Raw genomic sequence first — 22,304 nt, 5'->3', positions numbered from 1 at the left:
ATAATTCTGCAAGTACAAATTCACCCCACAAACTAATGTGTGTGTGTGTGTATGTATGTGGGTGTGCATGTGCGGTGCAGGTATGAGTGTCTGTGAGAGACTGTGAGTATGTTTATGTGTGTAACTGTGAGTGTAAAGGGGTATAAGTCTATGAGAGGTTGCGTGTGTGAGTGTATGTGTGAGCGTATGAGAGAGAGATTGTGTACGAGAGAGGGGCTGCGTGGGTTCATGGGTCTGCAGGTGTGTGTGTGTGTGATATGATATGAACCCAAGGTCCTGGTTGAGGCTATCAGCCTTTGCTCGGCCACTTTGTGTTGTCGCCTGCTGCCTGTAACATTTGAAGAGGTGCATTTCATTGAGTAGTTTGCTTGATCTTAGTAAGACACTTTGTCTGTTAGATTCTTCTCTCTGCTTTGTTGCTGATTTGCAGTGCTGAAAATGTGTTGCTGGAAAAGCGCAGCAGGTCAGGCAGCATCCAAGGATTAGGAGAATCGACATTTCGGGCATAACGTCGATTCTCCCGTTCCTTGGATGCTGCCTGACCTGCTGCGCTTTTCCAGCAACACATTTTCAGCTCTGATCTCCAGCATCTGCAGCCCTCACTTTCTCCTGCTGATTTGCAGTGCATATCGTGCTGTTGCTTCTGGTTGAATCTAGAAGATTTCTGTACCAGTATCAAGTTTTATCAAAGACAATATGGTTCTCAACAGCACATTTGTGATGTACATCTGCTTCCCTTGCTTGTACTTAATTTCCAGAGATATCACTTGGAAGTGAAGTTATGTTTCTTGCAAAAACTTTGGAACAAAGAGAAGTAATTTGAGAAAAATCAGTTGATTTGGTTGTAGTCAGACTCCACCATCACTTTCGCTCTCCCATGCAATGAAATCCTCACATGCAAAGATAATAGCCAGGTTCTCTTTCTCAATCTGTACAGTTTCGCTCAGTGTCTAATAGTGCTCTGGATACAAACACAACAGATTTATCCTCACTGCCTGGGGGTTATTCCAAGTCCTGTTTCACTGACATCACACTGCAGGGTCACTCCATTGTTACATCATAATCCCTCAGCACTGGTGATGTCATCACTAGTTGTTTGATGGTAGTGAAAGCTACTTCTTGTTCTGTGTCCCAGTCCCACTGAACATCCTCCACAGTGAGACTGGGTACAGATTCATACTCTGAGCACAAGTTGGGCTAAAATATGGGCAGGTTCATATTCCAGGAGGTCCAACAGTTGTGCCAAGACTTTATTACATATATCTTGATTACAAAGTTCATACTTGAAGATTGAATCCACCATGTGGGTCCTCTGATGCAGCAGGAGCTTTGATAAACCGGAGAACAATTTCTCACACAGCTCACACATGAGCAGTTTCCTCCCTGTGAATGCGCTGGTGTCTGCGGAGGGTCGATGACTGCGAGAATGATTTGCTGCAGACCTCACACTTAAATGCTTTCTCCCCTGTGTGGATAATTTGGTGTCTGCGGAGGGCTGATGATCCCAAAAAGGATTTGTCACAAACCTCGCACATGAATGGTTTCTCACCTGTGTGGATACGTTGATGCGTGTAGAGATTTCCTAACTGTGAGAAGGATTTGTTACACATCTGACATGTGAATGGTTTCTCTCCTGTGTGAATGCGTTTATGTCTGCGTAGGGTCGAGGATTCCAGGAACGATTTGTCACAAACATCACATGCAAATGGTTTTTCTCCTGTGTGAAGGTACAGATGTGTGCGGAGATGTGATGATGACAAGAATGACTTGTCACACACATCACATACAAATGGCTTTTCCCCTGTGTGAATCTTCTGGTGTGACAGGAGATTGGATGATCTGTAGAAAGCTGCCTCACACAAATCACACCTGAAGGGCTTCTCCCCTGTGTGAATCCTCTGGTGTCTCAGCAGTGTCGTAGATGTCAGAAAGGTTTTCTCACACACCTCACACTTAAATGGCTTCTCCCCTGTATGACTGTATTGGTGTCTGTGGAGATTCGATGACTGTAAGAATGATTTATCACACACTTTGCACACAAATGGTCTCTCCCCCGTATGAATCCGTTGGTGTCTACGAAGGGTTGATGACTGTGCAAATGATACGTCACAGACCTCACATGTGAATGGTCTCTCCCCTGTGTGAATGCGTTGGTGTGCTTGAAGGTTTGATGAATCAAAGAACGATTGGTTGCACACTTCACAGCCAAACAGTTTCTCACCTCTGTGAATCCGCTGGTGTCTAAGCAGGTTTCCTAACTGTGAGAATGCTTTGTCACAGACCTCACATGTGAATGGTTTCTCCCCAGTGTGAGTACTCTGGTGTCTCAGAAGAATTGTAGAAGTTGTAAAAGCTTTACCGCAAACCTCACACTTGAATGGTTTCTCTTCCATCTTCCTGTTCTTGTGTTAACAACTGTGCAACAGATACACCCTTGTGTCAAGGGATTGTATGGGCCTGAGGAGCCCCCTTCACAAACCTAACACTTGAACAGTCTCTCACCTGGAGAAAGCAGCTAGTAATTCATGAGGCTCGATGAGTGATTGAAGCTCTCACCACATTTGGAACCACTCACACTTCTTCCCAGTCTCATCCTAACCGATCACCCACAACCGAACCTTGAGAAAGGTTGGTTCTGGTGGAAGGCTCCAGACCACTGACCAGTTTCAGATCTGATGATATGTTAAAGCTCCCCTGACCTGACTGATTTCCAGATGATGGTTTCACTGCCCAACCTTCTCTGTGTTGAACAATGCTGTGAAGGAATTGGATGTCTTCCCACAGTTGTGCAGTTGTTCCTTGGGTGATGGTCGGGATGTATCTGCATTGTCTATTCTCTCTGGTGCAGTATGGTACAATTTTTCTGTAAAACAGGAAAAGGAGACATGATTTCCTCCAGCATCCTCTTTCTTTTGCTCAGGGGCTGACTCCTCAGATTTTTTTTATTCATATCTTCACAGGATGTGAGTGTTACTGACGAGATGAGCATTTGTTCCCATCCCTAATTGCTTGGAATAGGAGGTGCTAGGCTGCTTTTATGAACCACCTCTGTCCATGGTGGTGTAGGGATCTCCACAGCACTGTTTGTAATGGATTTTGAACTGGCCACAATGAAGCAGTGGTGATACAGTTCTGAGATAGATTGCTGTGTGGTTCGGAGGGGAATTGGCAAGTGGTGGTGTTGAACACAAAATAAGAACAAGAGGAGGCAATTCAGTCCCTCAACTTACTCCGCCATTCAATAAAATCATGGCTGTTGTAATTTTGGCATCAACTACACATACCAATCTACCCATTGCTGTTCCTTGTCCTTCTAAGTGTTGGAGGTCACAGGTTTGGAAGATACTTTCAAATGTGAGTTGCTGAGTTATTGCAGTGCATCTTTAAGATGGTACACACTGTTGCCAGAAAGTGGCAGTGTTGAAAAGACTGAAAGTTCAAGATGCTGGATGGGATGGCGATCAAATGGACTTCTTAGACCTGGACAGTCTTGAGTTTTCTCAGTATTGTTGGAGCTGTGCTCATCCAGGCACATTCAAAGTATTCCATTGCACAAAGGGTGTTGAAAGAGAGTTAAGACATCATTAAAATAACATAGAGTCATAGAGATGTACAGAACGGAAACAGACCCTTTGGTCCAACTCATCCCTGCCGATCGATATCCCAACTCAGTCTAGTCCCATCTGTCAGTACCTGGCCCAAATCCCTCCAAACCCTTCCTATTCATATACCTATCCAAAAGCCTTTTAAATGTTGCAATTGTACTAGCCTCCACCACATCCTCTAGTTTTCCAGGTGTGGTGAAACCAAAGCTTCGTGCCTCCAAAACATGATTTCTACCCCAAGTACACAAAGGGGTAGAAATCATGTTTCGGATGCACGAAGCTTTGGTTTCATCATACCTGGAAAACCAGGAATAGTTCCAGGAGGAGATATTACCCTTGGAGGGAGTGCAGTGTAAATTTACTGGTTTGATCCTTGGACTGTAATGGTTACATGATGAGGAGAGATCAAACAAACTTGGGTTATATTCTCTGCACTTCGGAAGATTTGATCAATACTTCCAATTCATTATGGGGACAGTGACAAAGTTTAAATACCCATTTGGTCTGCTGCTCAGTCACCTCCACTTCACCGGTCACTTTCAGGAAACTTATTTCATTCCAAACATATTTGGATTGACTGTGACAGACATCAAACAAAGAGTCTACCACTCTATCCATTCTCTCCTCATTACTGTCAACAAATAATTCACTAATTACCATTCCACAGAATAATAACAAGCTACCAACACACAGGACTCAACAATCGGAAATCAGTAAAGATCATCAGAACTCTGCACTGCCCAGATAATTACACCTCACCTGCTCATATACAGAAATGAACCATCAACAAAACTCAGCCTGGAAATCAGAGGGAAATGCTTCCAATTAGCACACTCGATATCTAACACAGCTCCAGTCACACAGTTCAGCACAAAGCACCGAGTAAACAGCTCTCTCAGCTGGATCTTCTCACACAGCATAAGGGACATTTCTGATTATCCACAGGATAGTCAAACTGCCTGAAGATTGGTGTGGATATTATGGGATACAATTTGTATAAAAGCTGCTCCTTCACTCACCATCTCCTCAATTGGTTTTCAGTCCCTATAGGAAGTGAACCAGCTCTGGAAGAGGAAGAGGAGACAATGGGCAGAGTGGGTGGGCTCTCTGATTGACGTCTCTCACAGTCAATCCAAATATTTCTGGAGCAACATGAATTTCCTGAAACTTGGGAAACTGACTGGGAAATGGAGGTGACTTGCAGATCAGGATTCAAACATGTCACTATCCCATCTGAATAAAACCTCACTTATTGCAGCTGCTGTCACAGTTCCCCTGGTAAATGTTTGACAGAGATTTCTTGTGTGGAAAGAGTATTCTTCATCCTCAGAGACTTTCAAACTGTGAATATCAGTGTGGGATGTGTACCCTTGATATGTTTGACAACAGATCAGACGAGGAAGACCCCCACAGCATACAAGGCAGAGATGACATGCACTGGTTGGATTAGCACAAAGTACTGAGAACACAGGAGGGTGAGTACACAGGAGTGGGGACAAAGGAGCAGCGAAGTAACTGGGAGAGGAGATTGAGCCAATGTTCGACGAGCAGTGTTCCTCAAGGATTGACTCTGACTTATAAACATAGAAAATAGGTGTAGAAGTAGGGTACTTGGCCCTTCGAGCCTGCACCACCATTCAATATTATCATGGCTAATAATGTAATCTCAGTGTCCCATTCTTCCATACCCCTTGATCCCTTTAGCTGCAGGACATGTCCAGCTCCCTCTTGAATATATCGAATGAACTGGCCCCAACAGCTTCCTGTGGGAGAGAATTCCACAGGTTCACAACTGAGTCAAGAAATTCTTCCTCATCTCAGTCCTGAATGGCTTACCCCGATTCTTAAGACTGTCATCCCTAGTTCTGGACTTACCCAACATCGGGAATGTTCTTCCCACATCCAGCCTGTCCAGCCTCATCAGAATTTTATATGTTTCTATGAGATCCCCCCCCATTCTTCTAAATTCCAGCGAGTATAAGACAGCTGATTCAGTCTTTCCTCCTATGTTAGTCCTGCCATTCCAGGAATCAGTCTGGTAAACCTTCACTGAACTCCCCCAATAGCAAAAATGTCCTTCCTCAGTCTAGGTGACCAAAACTGCACACAATACTCAAGGTATAAATATCCTTACTCAAATCCATTACCAGCATGTTTCCTCACTGTTTGCTGCACCTGCATGCCAACCTTCATCAACTCTTCTACCATGACAACCAGATCTTGTTGCACGTCACGTTTTCCTAAACTGCCGTCATTCAGATAATAACTTGCCTTCCTGTTTTTGCAACCAAGTTCGATAACCTTATATTTATCCACATTATATTGCATTTGACAAGTACACTATATTTGCCCACTCAGCCAATGGCCAAGTCACTCTGCAGCCTCTTAGCATCCTCCACACAGCACACACTGCCACCCAGCTTAGTGTCATCTGCAAATTTGGAGTTATGACATTCACTTCCTTCAACCAAATTGTTCATGTATTGTGTCAACAGCTGGGATCCCATCAGTGGAGCCAGTGGTACCCCACTCGTCACTGCCTGTCACTCTGAAAAGGATCCATTTATTCAACTCTCCGCTTCCTTTCTGCCAACCAGTTCTCTATCCATAACATCCAATACCATGAGGAGAAAGTGAGAACTGCAGATGCTGGAGATCAGAGTCGAGAGTGTAGTGCTGGAAAAGCACAGCAGGTCTGACAGTATCCAAGGACCAGGAGAATTGACATTTCGGGCAAAAGCCCTTCATTACTGAAATGTCGATTCTTCTGCTCCTCGGATGCTGCTTAACCTGCAGTGCTTTTCTAGCACCACACTCTCAACTTCAATACCATGAGCTTTAACTTTGCTTCCTAGTCTCTTGAGTGGAGCCTTGTCAAAAGCCTTTTGTAAGTCCAGATACACAACATCCACTGGTTCACCCTCGTTCCACTCTACTGGTCACATCCTCAAAACATTCCAGAAGATTTGTCAAGCATGCTTTCCCTTTAGTGAATCCACGCTTACTAGAACTGATTCTGTCATCACTTTCCAAATACTCAGTTATTAATAATTTACTCCAGCATTTTCCGCACCACCGATATCAGGTTAACCAACCTATAATTCCCCATTTTCTCCCTCCTTCCTTTTTTAAAGAGTGGCAAATGTTTGTCCTCCAGGAACAATGCATTGCTCAGAGAGTCACATTATGCCTAGTAAAGTGACTCTTTAGTTGGGGTGTGATTGTGGTTTGGAGACTGAGTCCAGTATGACCAACTCTGACAAAATAAAATGCTGGACATTTGGACAGATTTTTGACCTATTGATCCAATGGTGGGAGAGGAGCTGTTGAGGGAGAGAGGTTGGTATGAATAAAGAGGGTGGGTATGGATAATTAGTGATAGTCAGACCTTGTTTAATTTCTCCCTACATATTTATAGGAACATACGAACAGTAATGGGTCATTCAGCCTCTCTCGCATGTTCCTCCATTCAATGAAATCATGGCTGATCTGTTGCCTAACTCCACTAATCTGCCCTAGCCAATCTCCTTTCAAAACTTTGCTTCACAAAATATTATCCATCTCAGATATAAAGTAGGCCCTGTAGTAGGGGTGTGGAATGCACTGCCTGCAAAAGTAGTAGACTCGCTAACTCTAAGGGCATTTAAATGGTCATTGGATAGATACATGGATGAAAATGAAATAGTGTAGGTTAGGTGGGCTTCAGATTGGCTCCACAGGTTGGCACAACATTAAGGGCCAAGGAGACTGTACTGCGATGTAATGTTCTATATTCTATAAATCCTTCTTGTTCACATACCCATCCAGATGTCTTTTAAATACTGTAATTGTACCAGCCTCCACCAGTTCCTCTGGCAACTCATTCCATACTCGCACCACCCTCTGTGTGAAAATGTTGCCCCTTAGTTATCATTTATCTTTCCCCTCTCACCCTAAACGTATGCCCTGTCGTTCTGAATTCCCCCACCTCTATGACTCTAAGAGGGATCTCTGTTTGTTAAAGAATTGGTGTCCTGTCTCCCTCCTCAGCACAGATTACAAAAGCTTTGCCGGTGTAATTTCAACTCGCCTTGGCACCATGATGGACCACATATCCACCCAGACGGCTGGTGCATTCACAATAACGTCCACATAGAGTTATACAGATGTACAGCATGGAAACAGACCCTTCGGTCCAACCCATCCATGTCGACCAGATATCCCAACCCAATCTAGTCCCACCTGCCAGCACCCGACCCATATCCCTCCAAACACTTCTTATTCGTATACCCATCCAAATGCCTCTCAAATGTTGCAATTGTACCAGCCTCCACCACTTCCTCTGGCTGCCCATTCTATACACGTACCAACTTCTGCATGAGAAAGTTGCCCCTTCGGTCTCTTTTATATCTTTCCCCTCTCACCCTATGCCCTCTAGTTCTGGACTCCCCGACCCCAGGGAAATGACTTTGCCGATTTATCCTATCCATGCCCCTCATAATTTTGTAAACCTCTGTAAGGTCACCCCTCAGCCTCCGACAGGGTAAACAGCCCCTGCCTGTTCAGCCTCTCCCTATAGCTCAAATCCTCCAACCCTGGCAACATCCTTGTAAATCTTTTCTGAACCCTTTCAAGTTTCACAACATCTTTCCGATAGGAAGGAGACCAGGATTGTACACAATATTCCAACAGTGGCCTAACCAATATCCTGTAGAGCTGCAACATGACCTCCCAACTCCTATACTCAATACTCTGACCAATAAAGGAAAGCATACCAAATGCCTTCTTCACTATCCTATCTACCTGCAACTCCACTTTCAACGACCTATGAACCTGCACTCCAAAGTCTCTTTGTTCAGCAACACTCCCTAGGACCTTACCATTAAGTGTATAAGTCCTGCTAAGATTTGCTTTCCCAAAATGCAGCACCTAGCGTTTATCTCAATTAAACTCCATCTGCCACTTCTCAGCCCATTGGCCCATCTGGTCAAGATCCTGTTGTAATCTGAGGTAACCCTCTTCGCTGTCCACTATACCTCCAATTTTGGTGTCATCTGCAAACTTACTAACTGGACCTCTTATGCTCGCATCCAAATCATTTATGTAAATGACAAAAAGTAGAGGGCCCAGCACCGATCTTTGTGGCACTCCGCTGGTCACAGGCCTCCAGTCTGAAAAACAACACTCCACGACCACCCTCTGTCTTCTACCTTTGAGCCAGTTCTGTATCCAAATGGCTAGTTCTCCCTGTATTCCATGAGATCTAACCTTGCTAATCAGTCTCCCAGGGGAACCTTGTCGAACGCCTTACTGAAGTCCATACAGATCACATCTACTGCTCTGCCCTCATGAGTCCTCTATGTTACTTCTTCAAAAAACTCAATAAAGTTTGTGAGACATGATTTCCCACACTCAAAGCCATGTTGACTATCATTAACCAGTCCTTGCCTTTCCAAATACATGTACATCCTGTCCCTCAGGATTCCCTGCAACAAATTGCTCACTACCGAGGTCAGGCTCACCGGTCTATAGTTGCCTGGCTTGTCTTTACCGCCTTTCTTAAACAGTGGCACCAATTTGCCAACCTCCAGTCTTCCGGCACCTCACCTGTGACTATCGATAATACAAATATCTCAGCAAGAGGCCCAGCAATCACTTCCCTAGCTTCCCACAGAGTTCTAGGGTACACCTGATCAGGTTCTGTGGATTTATCCATCTTTACCCATTTCAAGACATCCAGCACTTCCTCTTCTGTAATATTGACATTTTGCAAGATGTCACCATCTATTTCCCTACAGTCTATATCTTCCATATCCTTTTCCACAGTAAATACTGATGTAAAATATTCATTTGGTATCTCCACCATTTTCTGTGGCTCCACACAAAGGCCGCCTTGCTGATCTTTGAGGGGCCCCATTCTCTCCCTAGTTACCCTTTTGTCCTTAAAATATTTGTAAAAACCTTTTGGATTCTCCTTAATTCTATTAGCCAAAGCTATCTCATGTCCCCTTTTTGCCCTCCTGATTTCCCTCTTAAGTATACTCCTACTTCCTTTATACTCTTCTAAGGATTCACTCAGTCCATCCTGTCTATATGTGATTATGCTTCCTTCTTTTTCTTAACCAAATCCTCAATTTCTTTAGTCATCCAGCATTCCCTATACCTACCAGCCTTTCCTTTCACCCAGATAGGAGTATACTTTTTCTGGAACTTGTTATCTCATTTCAGAAGGCTTCCCATTTCCAAGCCATCCCTTTAACTGCGAGCATCTGACTCCAATCAGCTTTCGAAAGTTCATGCCTAATACCATCAAAATTGGCCTTTCTCCAATTTAGAACTTCAACTATTAGGTCTGGTCTATCCTTTTCCATCATTATTTTAGAATTATGGTCGCTGGCCCCAAAGTGCCCTCCCACTGACACCTCAGTCACCTGCCCTGCCTTATTTCCCAAGAGTAGGTCAGGTTTTGCACCTTCTTTCGTCGGTACATCCACATTCTGAATCAGAAAATTGTCTTGTACGCACTTAACAAATTCCTCTACATCTAAACCTTTAACAGTATGGCAGTCCCTGTCGATGTTTGGAAAGTTTAAACCCCTACCATAACTACCCTATTATTCTTACAGATAGCCGAGATCTCCTTACAAGTTTGTTTCTCAATTTCCCTCTGACTATTGGGGAGTCTATAATACAATCCCAATAAGGTGATCATCCCTTTCTTATTTCTCAGTTCCACCCAAATAACTTCCCTGGATATACTTCCGGGAATATCCTCCCTCAGCACAGCTGCAATGCTATCCCTTATCAAAAATGCCACTCCCCCTCCTCTCTTGCCTCCCTTTCTATCCTTCCTGTATCATTGGTATCCTGGAACATTAAGCTGCCAGTCCTGCCCATCCCTGAGCCATGTTTCTGTAATTGCTATGATATCCCAGTCCCATGTTTCTAACCATGCCCTGAGTTCATCTGCCTTCCCTGTCAGGCCCCTTGCATTGAAATAAATGCAGTTTAATCTATTCGTCCTACCTTGTCCCTGCCTGCCCTGACTGTTTGACTGACTTCTGTTCTCAACTGTACTGTCTCAGATTGATCTCTTTCCTCACTATCTCCCTGGGTCCCACCCCCTCCACCTTACTAGTTTAAATTGTCCCAGACGCACTCCGATATCCCGTGATACACGAATTCAAAACAGCAAAGGCAGTAACTGTGCAGGTTCTCTCTCTCTCCCCTGCACTGACCTCACCATGTGCTTCCTTTGTCTGCTCTTCTCACTTTTAAAACTGCTGTTGTTTTGACTTTTTTTTTCCCAAAGTTCCAAAACAATGCAACAGCATATAAAACAGGAATTGCTGCTCCTGGAATTCGAGGAAATCACCTCCAGCACCTAAAATACCTCAAAAAAAGGAGCAGCTATTACAGCCAGAAATTTTTCCCGTACTCCATCTTGGATTACCTATGCTCCGGGACATGATCCATTTTTCCCAGAGGGTTAGCTTGTCGAGCAACTTCTCTCTTGATCAGGAAAAAGCATTCAATAGAGTGGATCACGAGGATCTGCTCAGGACTCTGAGCTTTCAGATTCGGGATGTACCTTATCGCCTGAATCCGACTACATTACAGCGGAATGCCTTGTGAAGGTTAATGGGTATCCCTATGCTTTGGAAGAGGAGTACTTTAGGGCTGTCCCCTTTCAGGCCAGCTTTCTTCTTTCTGCAAGGAGCCATTCCTGCGACTCTTGCATAAGCAACTGTTGGATCTGGCTCTACGTGGGCCAGGGCTGGTTGTGATCCTTTCAGCTTATGAAGATGACACGCTCCTCATGTTCACGGACCCAGTGAACTTGCAGAGAATGCATGAGTGCAAAGAGGTCTACTCTGTGGTGTCTTCCGTGAGGATCAACTGGAATAAACGTTCCAGATTTCTGGTAGGTCCATGGCAAATGGATCCCCTGCTGGGGGAGCTCCGGTGCCTCTCACCTCCTCTACCTGGAATGCAGTAGCCCACAACCTGAGCTGTCTCAAGGAGGTCTCCCCGTGACCGTTAGAATGGGATGGCAGTGATTCCTGTTAGGGCCACTCCTGCACACTGTCCACTTTCTTACGTTTGCCCGCCACTTGGATACACCTTGGCATGACATTTTGCTCTCCGGCAGCAGAGAGCCTCAGTAGAGGGCACTCAACAGAGCCTTCTCCATCAGGACTCTGGGGTGGAGAGTGCTGCATGCTGTGGTCCCATGCAATCATAGATTAACTTCACAGGTTCCAGGCCATGTCTACTTTCTGGTGGCCTGGAGCAAAGTTTTTCAAGATTGTTTTTCAACACAATCTGTTTGCAGCCTCTTTTTAGTTTTTTGAAGGGGGCTGCTCCTTAAATTTTGGTTGTATTTCACTCTAAACTCCCAATCTACAGAAACCCAGTGTGAGAAAGGGTGGACGATTCTGAGGACCTTGTCCTGGGCCTGCTCCTGGGCCTGGCCAAGGTCCGGTTTGTCTGCACCTCTTTTGCGGTTACATCCGGGCTCTGATGTCCCTGGAGAGAGAGCATACATTGCTCACAGGCACTGAGGTGGGTGCACCACAGGGTTGGGGTACATCATCAGCCCAAACAATGTTATATTAATTTAGTACATTTCTATTTTGTTCTGTAAGTTTCCATTGGACTGTTAGTTTGTATTTGGTTTCGATATGATGCCCTAGCAAGGGCTGTATTATCAGTATTATTATTGTTGACTTTTTGTTTTTATAAAAGAGTCAAGAGAAATTTACTTTGTATTTAACCCCTAGCTGTCCCTGTCCTGGGGGTGTTTGATAAGGATGGTGAGGGAACTTTACTTTCAGTTTTCTTTCATTTCAAAGAGTGGAAGGAGTTTTGCTGTGTATTATGTCTCATGCTGTTGCTGTCCTGGGAGTGTTTGATGTTTCCCTTCAGTTTTAAAAGAGTAAAAGACCTCTCCTCTATATCTAACCCCATGCTGTCCCTCTCCTGGGAGTGTTTTACTGGGACATTGCTTTACTTCCAGTTTAAAAGAGTAGAAAATAATTCCATGAACTAACTAATCCAAACTTTTAACTCATTGACAAAAATATTCCTGTAATCAATGTTAAAATATTTCAGTTTGAGTCTGTAATAGTATCCCTAATAGAAGGTCTGTCCCAAAATCTTAAGGTCCTCCATCCCCTCCCTTCACACAATCCACATCCAAGAGCTGACTTTATTCAATTCCTATCAAGTTCTTTTTGATGTCTTGAGTTTGTTAAAGTGGATACGTACTCTTTCTCTTTCAGGAAAGTTCTGCTTCCTATGAACCTGAAATTATCAACCTACTGATTGAGAGACTATCCCAGCTCACAGTAACATTGATCAATACACTATGTAGAGAAAGAACTAAAGCAAATTAGCATTAATGGGAAAGTGGTATTGGGGAAATTGATGGGATTAAAAACTGATTAAGGTCTGATAAGTTAAATCCAAGAGTATTTGCAGAAGTGGCCCTAGAAAGAATGGATACATTGGTGGGCATTTTTCTGAAACAGTTTCAATGTCACTCCACTTTTTACAAAAGGAGGTAGAGAGAAAACATAGAAACTAGTTAACCTGACATCAGCCGCTTGGAAAATGCCAGAGTCCGTTCTAAAAGATTTAATTACAGGGTTAGACAGGGCCAGCAGGGACCAAATACTCAGAGGCCTTGATGGAGTGGATGTAGAGAAGATGGTTCCACTCATGACTTTGTGCGTGGAAAATCATGTCTCACTAACGTGATTGAGTTTTTTGAAGAAGTAACGAAGAAAATTGATGAGGGCAGAGTGGTGGACATGATCTATATAAACTTCATGAAGGTGTTCAACAAGGTTACTCATGGTAGACTGGTTAGCATGGTTAGATCACATGGAATACAGGGAGAACTAGTGATTTGTATACAGAACCGGCTCAAAGGTAGAAGACAGAGGGTGGTGGTGGAGGGTTGCTTTTCAGACTGGAGGCCTGTGACCAGTGGAGTGTCACAAGGATCGGCACTGGGTCCACTGCTGTTTGTCATTTATATAAATGAATTAGATGTGAACCTAGGAGGTATAGTTAGGAGCGGGAGCGGGAGAATCGATATTTCGGGCATAAGCCCTTCCTGAAGAATGGCTTATGTCCGAAACGTCAATTCTCTTGCTCTTCGGATGCTGCCTGGCCTGCTGTGTTTTTCCAGCACCACATTTTTCAACTTCAGAAAAGATTTACAAGGATGTTGCCAGGGTTGGAGGGTTTGAGCTATAGGGAGAAGCTATTCTCCCTAGAGCATCAGAGCCTGGGGTGTGGCTTATAGTAGTTTATAAAATCATGAGGGGCATGGTTAGGGTAGACAAGGTCCTTTCCCTGGATTGGTGGAGTCCAGAATTAGACGGTATAGGTTTAGGGTGAGAAGGGAAAGATTTTAAAATAGATCTGAAGGGCAACTTTTTCACACAAAGAATGATGTGTACATGGAATGAGCTGCCAGGGGAAGTGGTGGGGGCTCGTACAATTACAACATTTAAAAGGCTGGGTACATGAATAGGAAGAGTTTAGAGGGATATGGGCCAAGTGCTGACAAATGGGACTATTTAATTTAGGATATCTGGTTGGCATGGGCAATTTGGACCAAAGGGTCTGTTTCCATGCTGTACATCTTTATGACTCTCGTCGTAGTCTATGACCTGAGGGCACTGCCTCAGAGTGAAGAGATGACTCTTTAGAACTGAGATGAGAAGGAATTTCTTCAGCCAGAGGATGGTTAATATCTGGAACTTTTTGCTGCAGAAGACTATGGAGGCCAAGTCATTGAATGTATCGAGGCCAAAGATAGATAGGTTCTTGATTAGTAAGGGAATCAACAGTTTGGGGAAGAAGCAGGAGAATGAGATTGAGAAACATATCAGCTATGATTGAATGGAAAAGCAGACTTAATGGGCTAAATAACCTAATGTTCATCCTATATCATCTGGTCTTATGGACTTACAAAAGCAAAATCATGCTTGACAAATCTACAAAAACGTTTTGAGGATATAACAAGGAGAGTTGATAAGGGGGAGATAGTGAATGTGGTTTACATGGACTTTCAAAAAGCTTTTGATAAGGTCCCGCATAAATTCATGTGCATGTGACTTTTGACTTTGATAGAGAATTGGTTGGCAAATTGGAATGAGAGTCAGAATAAATGGGTCTTTTTCCAAGTGGCAGGCACTGACTATTGGAGGCCAACGGGCTCATTTCTTGGACCCCACCTATTCACAATATACAGTAATGATTTCGATAATGGAACTAAATACAATATCCCCAAGTTTGTAAACAACGCAAACCTGAATGGGAGGGTGAGCTGTCAGAAAGATGCAGAGATGCTTTAGTGTGATTTAGACAAGTTGGGTGAGCAAACAAATGCATGGCATGACATATAATGTGGATAAACGTGAGGCTATCCACTTTAGTAGCAAAATAAAGGAAGACACATTACCTGAACGCTGACAGTTGGGAAAGGCGGGTGGTAACAAAGAGACAAGGGTGTCCTTGCACGCCAGCCATTGAAAGTAAGCAGATAGGTGCAGCAAGAGGTGAAGAAGGTAAATGTTTTTCATAGTGAAAGGATTTGTGGAGCAGGAGTGACTTGCTGCAGTTGTACAGGGCCTTGATGAGACCACATTAGGAGTACAGGTAGCTCTCCAATAACGTCATAGTTGTGTTCCACCGAAACCTCACTTAATAGAAAATCATTTAATTAGAAATAATGGGACCGATGGGAAAAGTCGGTTAGGGATAGACCACCAAACAAAACACTCACAATCACCAAAAATCACCCAAAAACCTAATGCAAAGCATAGCACAGCCTGAATGAAGGTTTAAATCACATTTATTAACTAAACAAAAGTAAATTTAACACGTTATATTGAAAAAATATTGTTAATGCAGGGATGGAGGATCATCATTATCACCACCTCGAGGTGCAGTTGTGGTTACAGAAGTGGATGGCTGTGGTTGATTTCATCTGACTGTTTCTTGGTTTAGCTCATGTGATATGCAGATACAAGAACAAATTAGAAAGGCAAATGGTATGTATAAGGGGAACGCGACTCTGAGGAATTATATAGGGCTTATACAAGAATACAGGAATTATACAAGAATATTCTTGTCTCAAAGGGAGAGCAATGAACATTCATCAGTTTAATTTTCAAGATGAAGCTGCTCAATGTATAGTACTGTACCTCTCACATGCTCTGACAGCAGCTGATATCGGCACAAGCGCAGAATGGCACAGGCATTTCGGCGCTGATGTCAGCACATGCACAGAGATTTCGGTACTGATATTGGTGCATGCACAAAATGGCGCAGAGACTTCAGCGCTGATATCGGCACATGCACAGAATGCAGCATGCAAAACAATTGCCGATGAAATCACGCTATTGCGAACAGAGGTGAGCATTCTCAAAACTACCATTCCCTAATTCTTCAGCAACGTGAAAACCAAACTGCACTGCCAAAACAAGCTTTATACAAGAATGGCCTGTAATGTATGCAGTTTTGGTTTCCTTATTTGAGGAAGGATGTTCTGGCTAGGGAGGGAATGCAATTAAAACTTACCAGAATGATAAGTCACCATTGGCCAGAGGATCATAGGACTGCACTCTTGTTAGAAAGAGACAATTTGTGGCATGTTTAACCTAAGAGTCACCCCGCCTCAGGCAAGGTTGACACGGGGGTCCTTCAGGGTAACCACAGCTGATATGGGAATTGAATCTGTGCGGTTGATAACACTCTGCATTGCTAACCAGCCATCCAGCCAACGAAACTAACTGACCTCCAACGAACAAATAAAGAGAGACTGGCTTGGTTTTGGTCTACATTCTTTGGGATTACAACAGTGAGGCGGGTATTTCATAGAAACCTGTAAAATTCTAACTGGCTTAGACAGGGCGAATGCAGGAAGGAATTTCCTGATGACCAGGGTGTCCATTCTAAGGATATGGTTTAGACCATTTAGGACTAAGATGAAGAGAAATGTCTCCACCCAAAGAGTGGTGAACCACAGGAAGCATTTGAGGCCAAATTTTGAATGTTTTCAACAAAGAGTTCAATATAGTTTTTAGAGCTAAAGGGATCAAAGGTAATGGGGAGAAAGCAGGAACAGGGTCCTTAGTTGGAGGATCATATCGAATGGCAGAGGAGGATTTTAATGGCCTAACCCGACTCCTATTTTCTATGTTTCTGTGTGGACAGTACTTTTACTGTAGGTTTCTGAGTATTTCCATAATTAAAGACACACCATGCTCAAGTATAGTGTTGATTAAATTTTAAAAATATGGATTATTGAGTTATAAATCTATACAGAAGATTAATCAAATAACAAACAAACAACTCAATATTCAAATAAATATAATCTGCATATTCTGGACCAAACACTGAGAATGCCAGGGAAACTTGGCAGATAGGTCTGGCACTATCTGTGGAGAAGGAAACAAAGTTAGTGTTTTGAGTCCGGTATGGCTTTTCTTCAGAATTGAGTATTTTTATACTTTTGACAGAGGCAGACGAGGAGCAAGAGGGCAGAAGGTGTGGAGATCTAGAATAGAATACAAAGGTGTTGTCACTGGTGGCAGAAGAGAAAAGTATGAGATGTGTGAGGGGGGCTTCACAGGCTCCTAAGATTTCCTAATACACAAGTTGCATGTGTTGTACAAACTGTTAACACAAGGCCAGAAAAATGGAGTAGAAACTCTTCAAGTAAGAAAGAGCATTTGTGCAGTTATTGATGTTCATTACATTCCTATTAGGGATAATCCATTCATATCTGAAGTGTGTGACAAATCATTCACAGAATCACAAGATCTCTACAAACTCTGATGCAATCACACAAGAATGTAACTATTTATATTTGAGGTATATGATAAATCATTTGCAGAGTTGTCAAACTTCCGGGCACACAAACACATTCAAACAGGCGAGAAACTATTGATATACTAGGTGTGTTATATATCATTGTCAAGGTTATCCAATTTCCTGTTATATCAGAGGATTCACCATGGGGATTTCACTTCAGTTGGGAAGTTTAGTATAATAGTAAATAGACATCTTCAAAACTCCTGTGACATTTGAGGATTCACGAAAAGGAAAAGCTCTTAAAGTGCAATACAAGGGACAAAATTTTCACTCAAACCTTTGACTTTCTGAAGCATTAGAAGATACTGATAAGGAAAGCTGTATTACAAGACTTCCACACTGTCAGCCTAACTCGTGGTCCATCGACCCAGTCACTACAAAAGAAACCCTGCTGGATTGAGTTCTATGATCAAACCTTCCCAGTGAGCCCACATGAGAGACAAACATTTCCAAAGTAAAATGTACTCGGATATTTCTCTCTCATGAGACACTGATATCTCAATATGGGCTTGGCGGGTCATCTATTCCTGTTGCACTGAGAACTGTCTGTGTTGTTTCCTTGCCAGTGCTCACACAGCAGGAGCTGTCATTCCAAAGCACTATCTATCTCAGCAGGATCTGTCTCAAACCTCTCCGACCATGAGTCCAAGCATGTTAAGGTGGACAAGTCAATCTTTGATCTAATTGTCAGGAATCACCAAATGAAGATATTGATATGAAGCTCCTGCTTGAGCACATATGCCACTGTGTCTCTAGTAGGAATTCCTCAGCAACAGCAATAAGGTGATTCAGGAGAATGTAAGGCAGGATTTTCCTGCTGTGGATAAGAAATACTAGAGAAGAAATAAGACTAAATTACTCTGCAGAATAAAAGACTTCATTAAATTTAAAACAACAGAGAGCAGTAATAGAATTTGCTGGGGTTTTATGGAAAAGCTGCTTCCCCAAGGGCAGATATTGAAGGTCACCCTGGAAGACCCACAGGTTTCCCTGAGCAGAAAGCGATTCCCCTCCTTCATGTCATGTGTAATTGGCCATCTGACAATACCCCATGTGAACCTAATCACACTGGATAATCCCACGATGCTTTCATTGTCAGGAACTCCAACATCACACCCATATTTGGGGAAGGTGAGGGAGCTGATGGTCGACTGATTAGGGACAAGGTCTATCTTTTCCTTCTGTGGCTGATGCCACAATTTTATGCAGGACAGACTGAGGAGGAGGTGTTGTTTATTGATGTCTGTGTCTCTCTGAGGCAGCTCGCAGAAATAAATGGAATGTTAAAGAACTGTCTCAGGTACAAGATGCAGAAAGGCTTCAGTGTGACTTGAATAAGTTGAGTGAATAATCAAATACATGGCAGTTAAATGTAATGTATTTAAGTGTGTGGTTATCCATTTTGGTAGCAAAGGCAGGAAGACAGGTTATTGTCTGAATGGTGACAGACTGGGAAAGGGTGAAGTGTAATGAGACCTGTCGCTGAAAGTAAGCATGCAGGTGCAGCAGACAGTGAAGAAGGAAAGTGGTATGTTGGCCTTCATATTTAGAGGATTCAAGTACAGGAGCAAGGACGCCTCACTGCAATTGTACAGGGCCTTGATGAGACCTCATCTAGAGTGTTGTGTGCAGGAAGGATGTTCTAGCTATGGAGGGAGTGCAATGATGGTTGACCAGACTGATAGTTAGAATGGCAGGACTGATGTATGAAGAGAGATTGGATCTATTGGACTATATTCACTGGAGTTTAAAAGAATGATTTGATTTATTGTTGTCAGGTACAATACAATGAAAACTGTTTTACCACTTTTGCAGCTTGTATCATTCAAAGTGTACCAGGGTAGTAGAATAGAATGCAGAATACAATGTTACAGCCATAGAGAAGGTGCAGAGAGAGGGCGAGATCAACATTAGCATCTGAGAGGTCCATTCAAAAGTCTGGTAACAATGGCTAAGGAGCTGTTCTTCCATTTATTCTGACGTGTATTTAAACTTTCATATCTTCTGCCCAACAGAAGAGGGAAGAAGAGAGCATAATTGATGTGAGAGGGGTCTTCAATTATGTTGGCTATTTTCCTGAAGCAGCACAGGGGGAAGGTCAAGGAAAACTACACAATTCTAAAAGGACTAGACAAAGTAAACTCAGGAAGAATGTTTCCACTGACTGTGGAGTCCAGAACCAGAGGTCATAGTCTAAGTTACAGAGTAGGCCATTTCAGACAGGGATAAGGAGAAATGTCTTCACCGGAGAATTGTGAGCCTGTGGAATTCTCTGCTCCAGAAAGTTATTGAGGTCAAAATATTGAATGTTTTCAAGAAGGAGGCAGATTGGGCGAAAGGGATCAAAGGATACAGAGAGAAAGCGGTACAAGGTACTGAGTAGGATGATAAACCATGATCAGATTGAATTGTGCAGCAGGCACGAATGGCTCAATTGTCAACTACAGCTGCTATTTACAACATTTCTACGATAGGTGAGTGAATCAGGACATTCCGAGAGAGGTGAAGGGAGGTGGAGGGGCACGAGAAGATGTGAATGTTGAGAGTTGGAAATTCGAGCTGAAGAAGAGCTGGACCTGTACAGGAGGTGACTGCTAGACAGGGCGGCCTGTCAGGTATCAACTCATAGGGTAGATACACAATGAGTCACAACTTATTTTCTGAGTCATTGAGACAACGCACAAGTCTCATAGAAAATTAAAGATAATCAGTCTCCTCTCTTGTTCCCTTCTGTGCCACTAATCCTTGTGTGCCTTTCAAAATGTCCATATTACAAAGGAGGAAGTGCTGGATATCTTTGAATGCATATAGGTGGATAAATCCCCAAGACCTGATCAGGTGTACCCTAGAACTTTGTCGGAAGTTAGAGAAGTGATTGCTGGGCCTTTTGCTGAGATATTTGTATCACCGATATTCACAGGTGAGGTGCCGGAAGACTGGAGGTTGGCTAATGTGGTGCCACTGTTTAAGAAAGGTGGTAAGGATAAGCCATGGAAGACCAGTGAGCCTGATGTCGATGGCGGGCAAGTTGTTGGAGAGAATCCTAAAGGACATGATGTACATGTATTTGGAAAGGCAAGGACTGATTTGGGATAGTCAACATGGCTTTGAGCGTGGGAAATCAAGTCTCACAAACTTGATTGAGTTTTTTGAGGAAGTAACAAAGAGGATTGATGAGGGCAGAGCAGTAGATGTGATGTATATGGATTTCAGGAAGGCGTTCAACAAGGTTTCCCATGGGAAACTGATTAGCAAGGTTAGATCTCACAGAATACAGGGAGAACTAGCCATTTGGATACAGAACCGGCTGAAAAGTAGAAGACAGAGGGTGGTGGTGGAGGGGTGTTTTTCAGACTAAAGGCCTGTGACCAGTGGAGTGCCACAAGGATCAGTGCTGGGCCCTCTACGTTTTGTCATTTACATAAATGATTTGGATGCGAGCATAAGAGGTACAGTTAGTAAGATTGTAGATGACACCAAAATTGGAGGTGTAGTGGACAGTGGAGAGGTTATCTCAGTTTACAACAGGATCTTGACCAGATGGGCCAATGGGCTGAGAAGTGGCAGATGGAGTTTAATTCAGATAAATGTGAGGTGCTGCATTTTGGGAAAGAAAATTTTAGCAGGACTTACACACTTAATGGTAAGGTCCTGGGAAGTGTTGCTGAACAAAGAGACCTTGGAGTACAGGTTCACAGCTCCTTGAAAGTGGAGTTGCGGGTAGATAGGATAGTGAAGAAGGCGTTTGGTATGCTTTCCTTTATTGGTCAGAGTACTGAGTACAGGAGTTGGGAGGTCATGTTGCAGCTGTACAGGACATTGGTTAGGACACTTTTGCATACAGTTCTGGTTGCCCTGCTAGAGGAAAGATGTTATTAACTTGGAAACGACGTAGAAAAGATTTTGCAAAAATGTTACTGGGACTGGAGAGTTGGAGTTAAAAGGAGAGGCTGGATAGACTGGAATCTTTTTCCATGGAGCATAGGAGATTGAGGTGTGATCTTATAAAGGTTTGTAAAATCATGAGGGGCATAGTTCTGGTGAATTGCAACGGTCTTTTCCCCAGGGCAGGTGAATCCAAAACTAGAGTGCATCAGTTTAAGGTGAGAGGGGAAAGATTTAAAAGGGACTTGGAGGGCAACCTTTTCACACAGAAGGTGGTGGATATATGGAATGAACTGCTAGAGGAAGTGGTAGTGCAGGTACAACTACAACATTTAAAAGACATTTGGGCAGGTACATGAATAGGAAACATAAACAGGCTAAACAAAGGGAAATGGGACTACTTTCATTTAAGAAACCTGGTCAGCATGGATAGTTGGACTGAAGGGTCTGTTTCAATGCTTTATGACTTTGTGATTGTAAGGCTAATAGTTACTCCTTCAAGTTAACATGCGGTATTTTTTTAATGTGATGTGGGTTTCTGCCTTGATTATCCTTACCGAGAGTGAGTTTTAAGTCATCACCACCAGAAATATTGTGATTGGCTGTGAGAGACGTCAATCAGAGAGCCCACCCACTCTGCCCATTGTCTCCTCTTCCTCTTCCAGAGCTGGTTCACTTCCTATAGGGACTGAAAACCAAGTGAGGAGATGGTGAGTGAAGGAGCAGCTTTTATACAAATTGTATCCCATAATATCCACACCAATCTTCAGGCAGTCTGACTATCCTGTGGGTAATCAGGGGTGGAAATGTCCCTTATGCTGTGTGAGAAGATCCAGCTGAGAGAGCTGTTTACTCGGTGCTTTGTGCTGAACTGTGTGACTGGAGCTGTGTGTTGGATATTGAGTGTGTTTATTGGAAGCATTTCCCTCTGATTTCCAG

General features: G+C 43.3%; 1 protein-coding gene across 1 annotated transcript in view; it reads right to left on the bottom strand.

Annotated features, from left to right (window-relative positions):
- Positions 1 to 1,222: 1,222 nt before the first annotated feature.
- Positions 1,223 to 22,304, bottom strand: part of LOC148141033 (uncharacterized) — a 56,550-nt gene continuing 35,468 nt past the window's right edge. Inside the window, exon 3 of the mRNA XM_087978803.1 lies at positions 1,223 to 2,325. Coding sequence (XP_087834929.1) covers positions 1,362 to 2,325 — 964 coding nt within the window. The 3' untranslated portion in view covers positions 1,223 to 1,361. The remainder of the gene's footprint in view (positions 2,326 to 22,304) is intronic.

This window comes from Chiloscyllium plagiosum, unplaced genomic scaffold (genome assembly GCF_037043375.1).
Source record: "Chiloscyllium plagiosum isolate Xiang-an unplaced genomic scaffold, Cpla_swu_hap1 HiC_scaffold_35, whole genome shotgun sequence".
In the NCBI taxonomy this organism is placed as follows: Eukaryota; Metazoa; Chordata; class Chondrichthyes; order Orectolobiformes; family Hemiscylliidae; genus Chiloscyllium; species Chiloscyllium plagiosum.
Note: the sequence above shows the minus strand (reverse complement) of the source record. Positions and strands in the feature narration are given on the sequence as shown.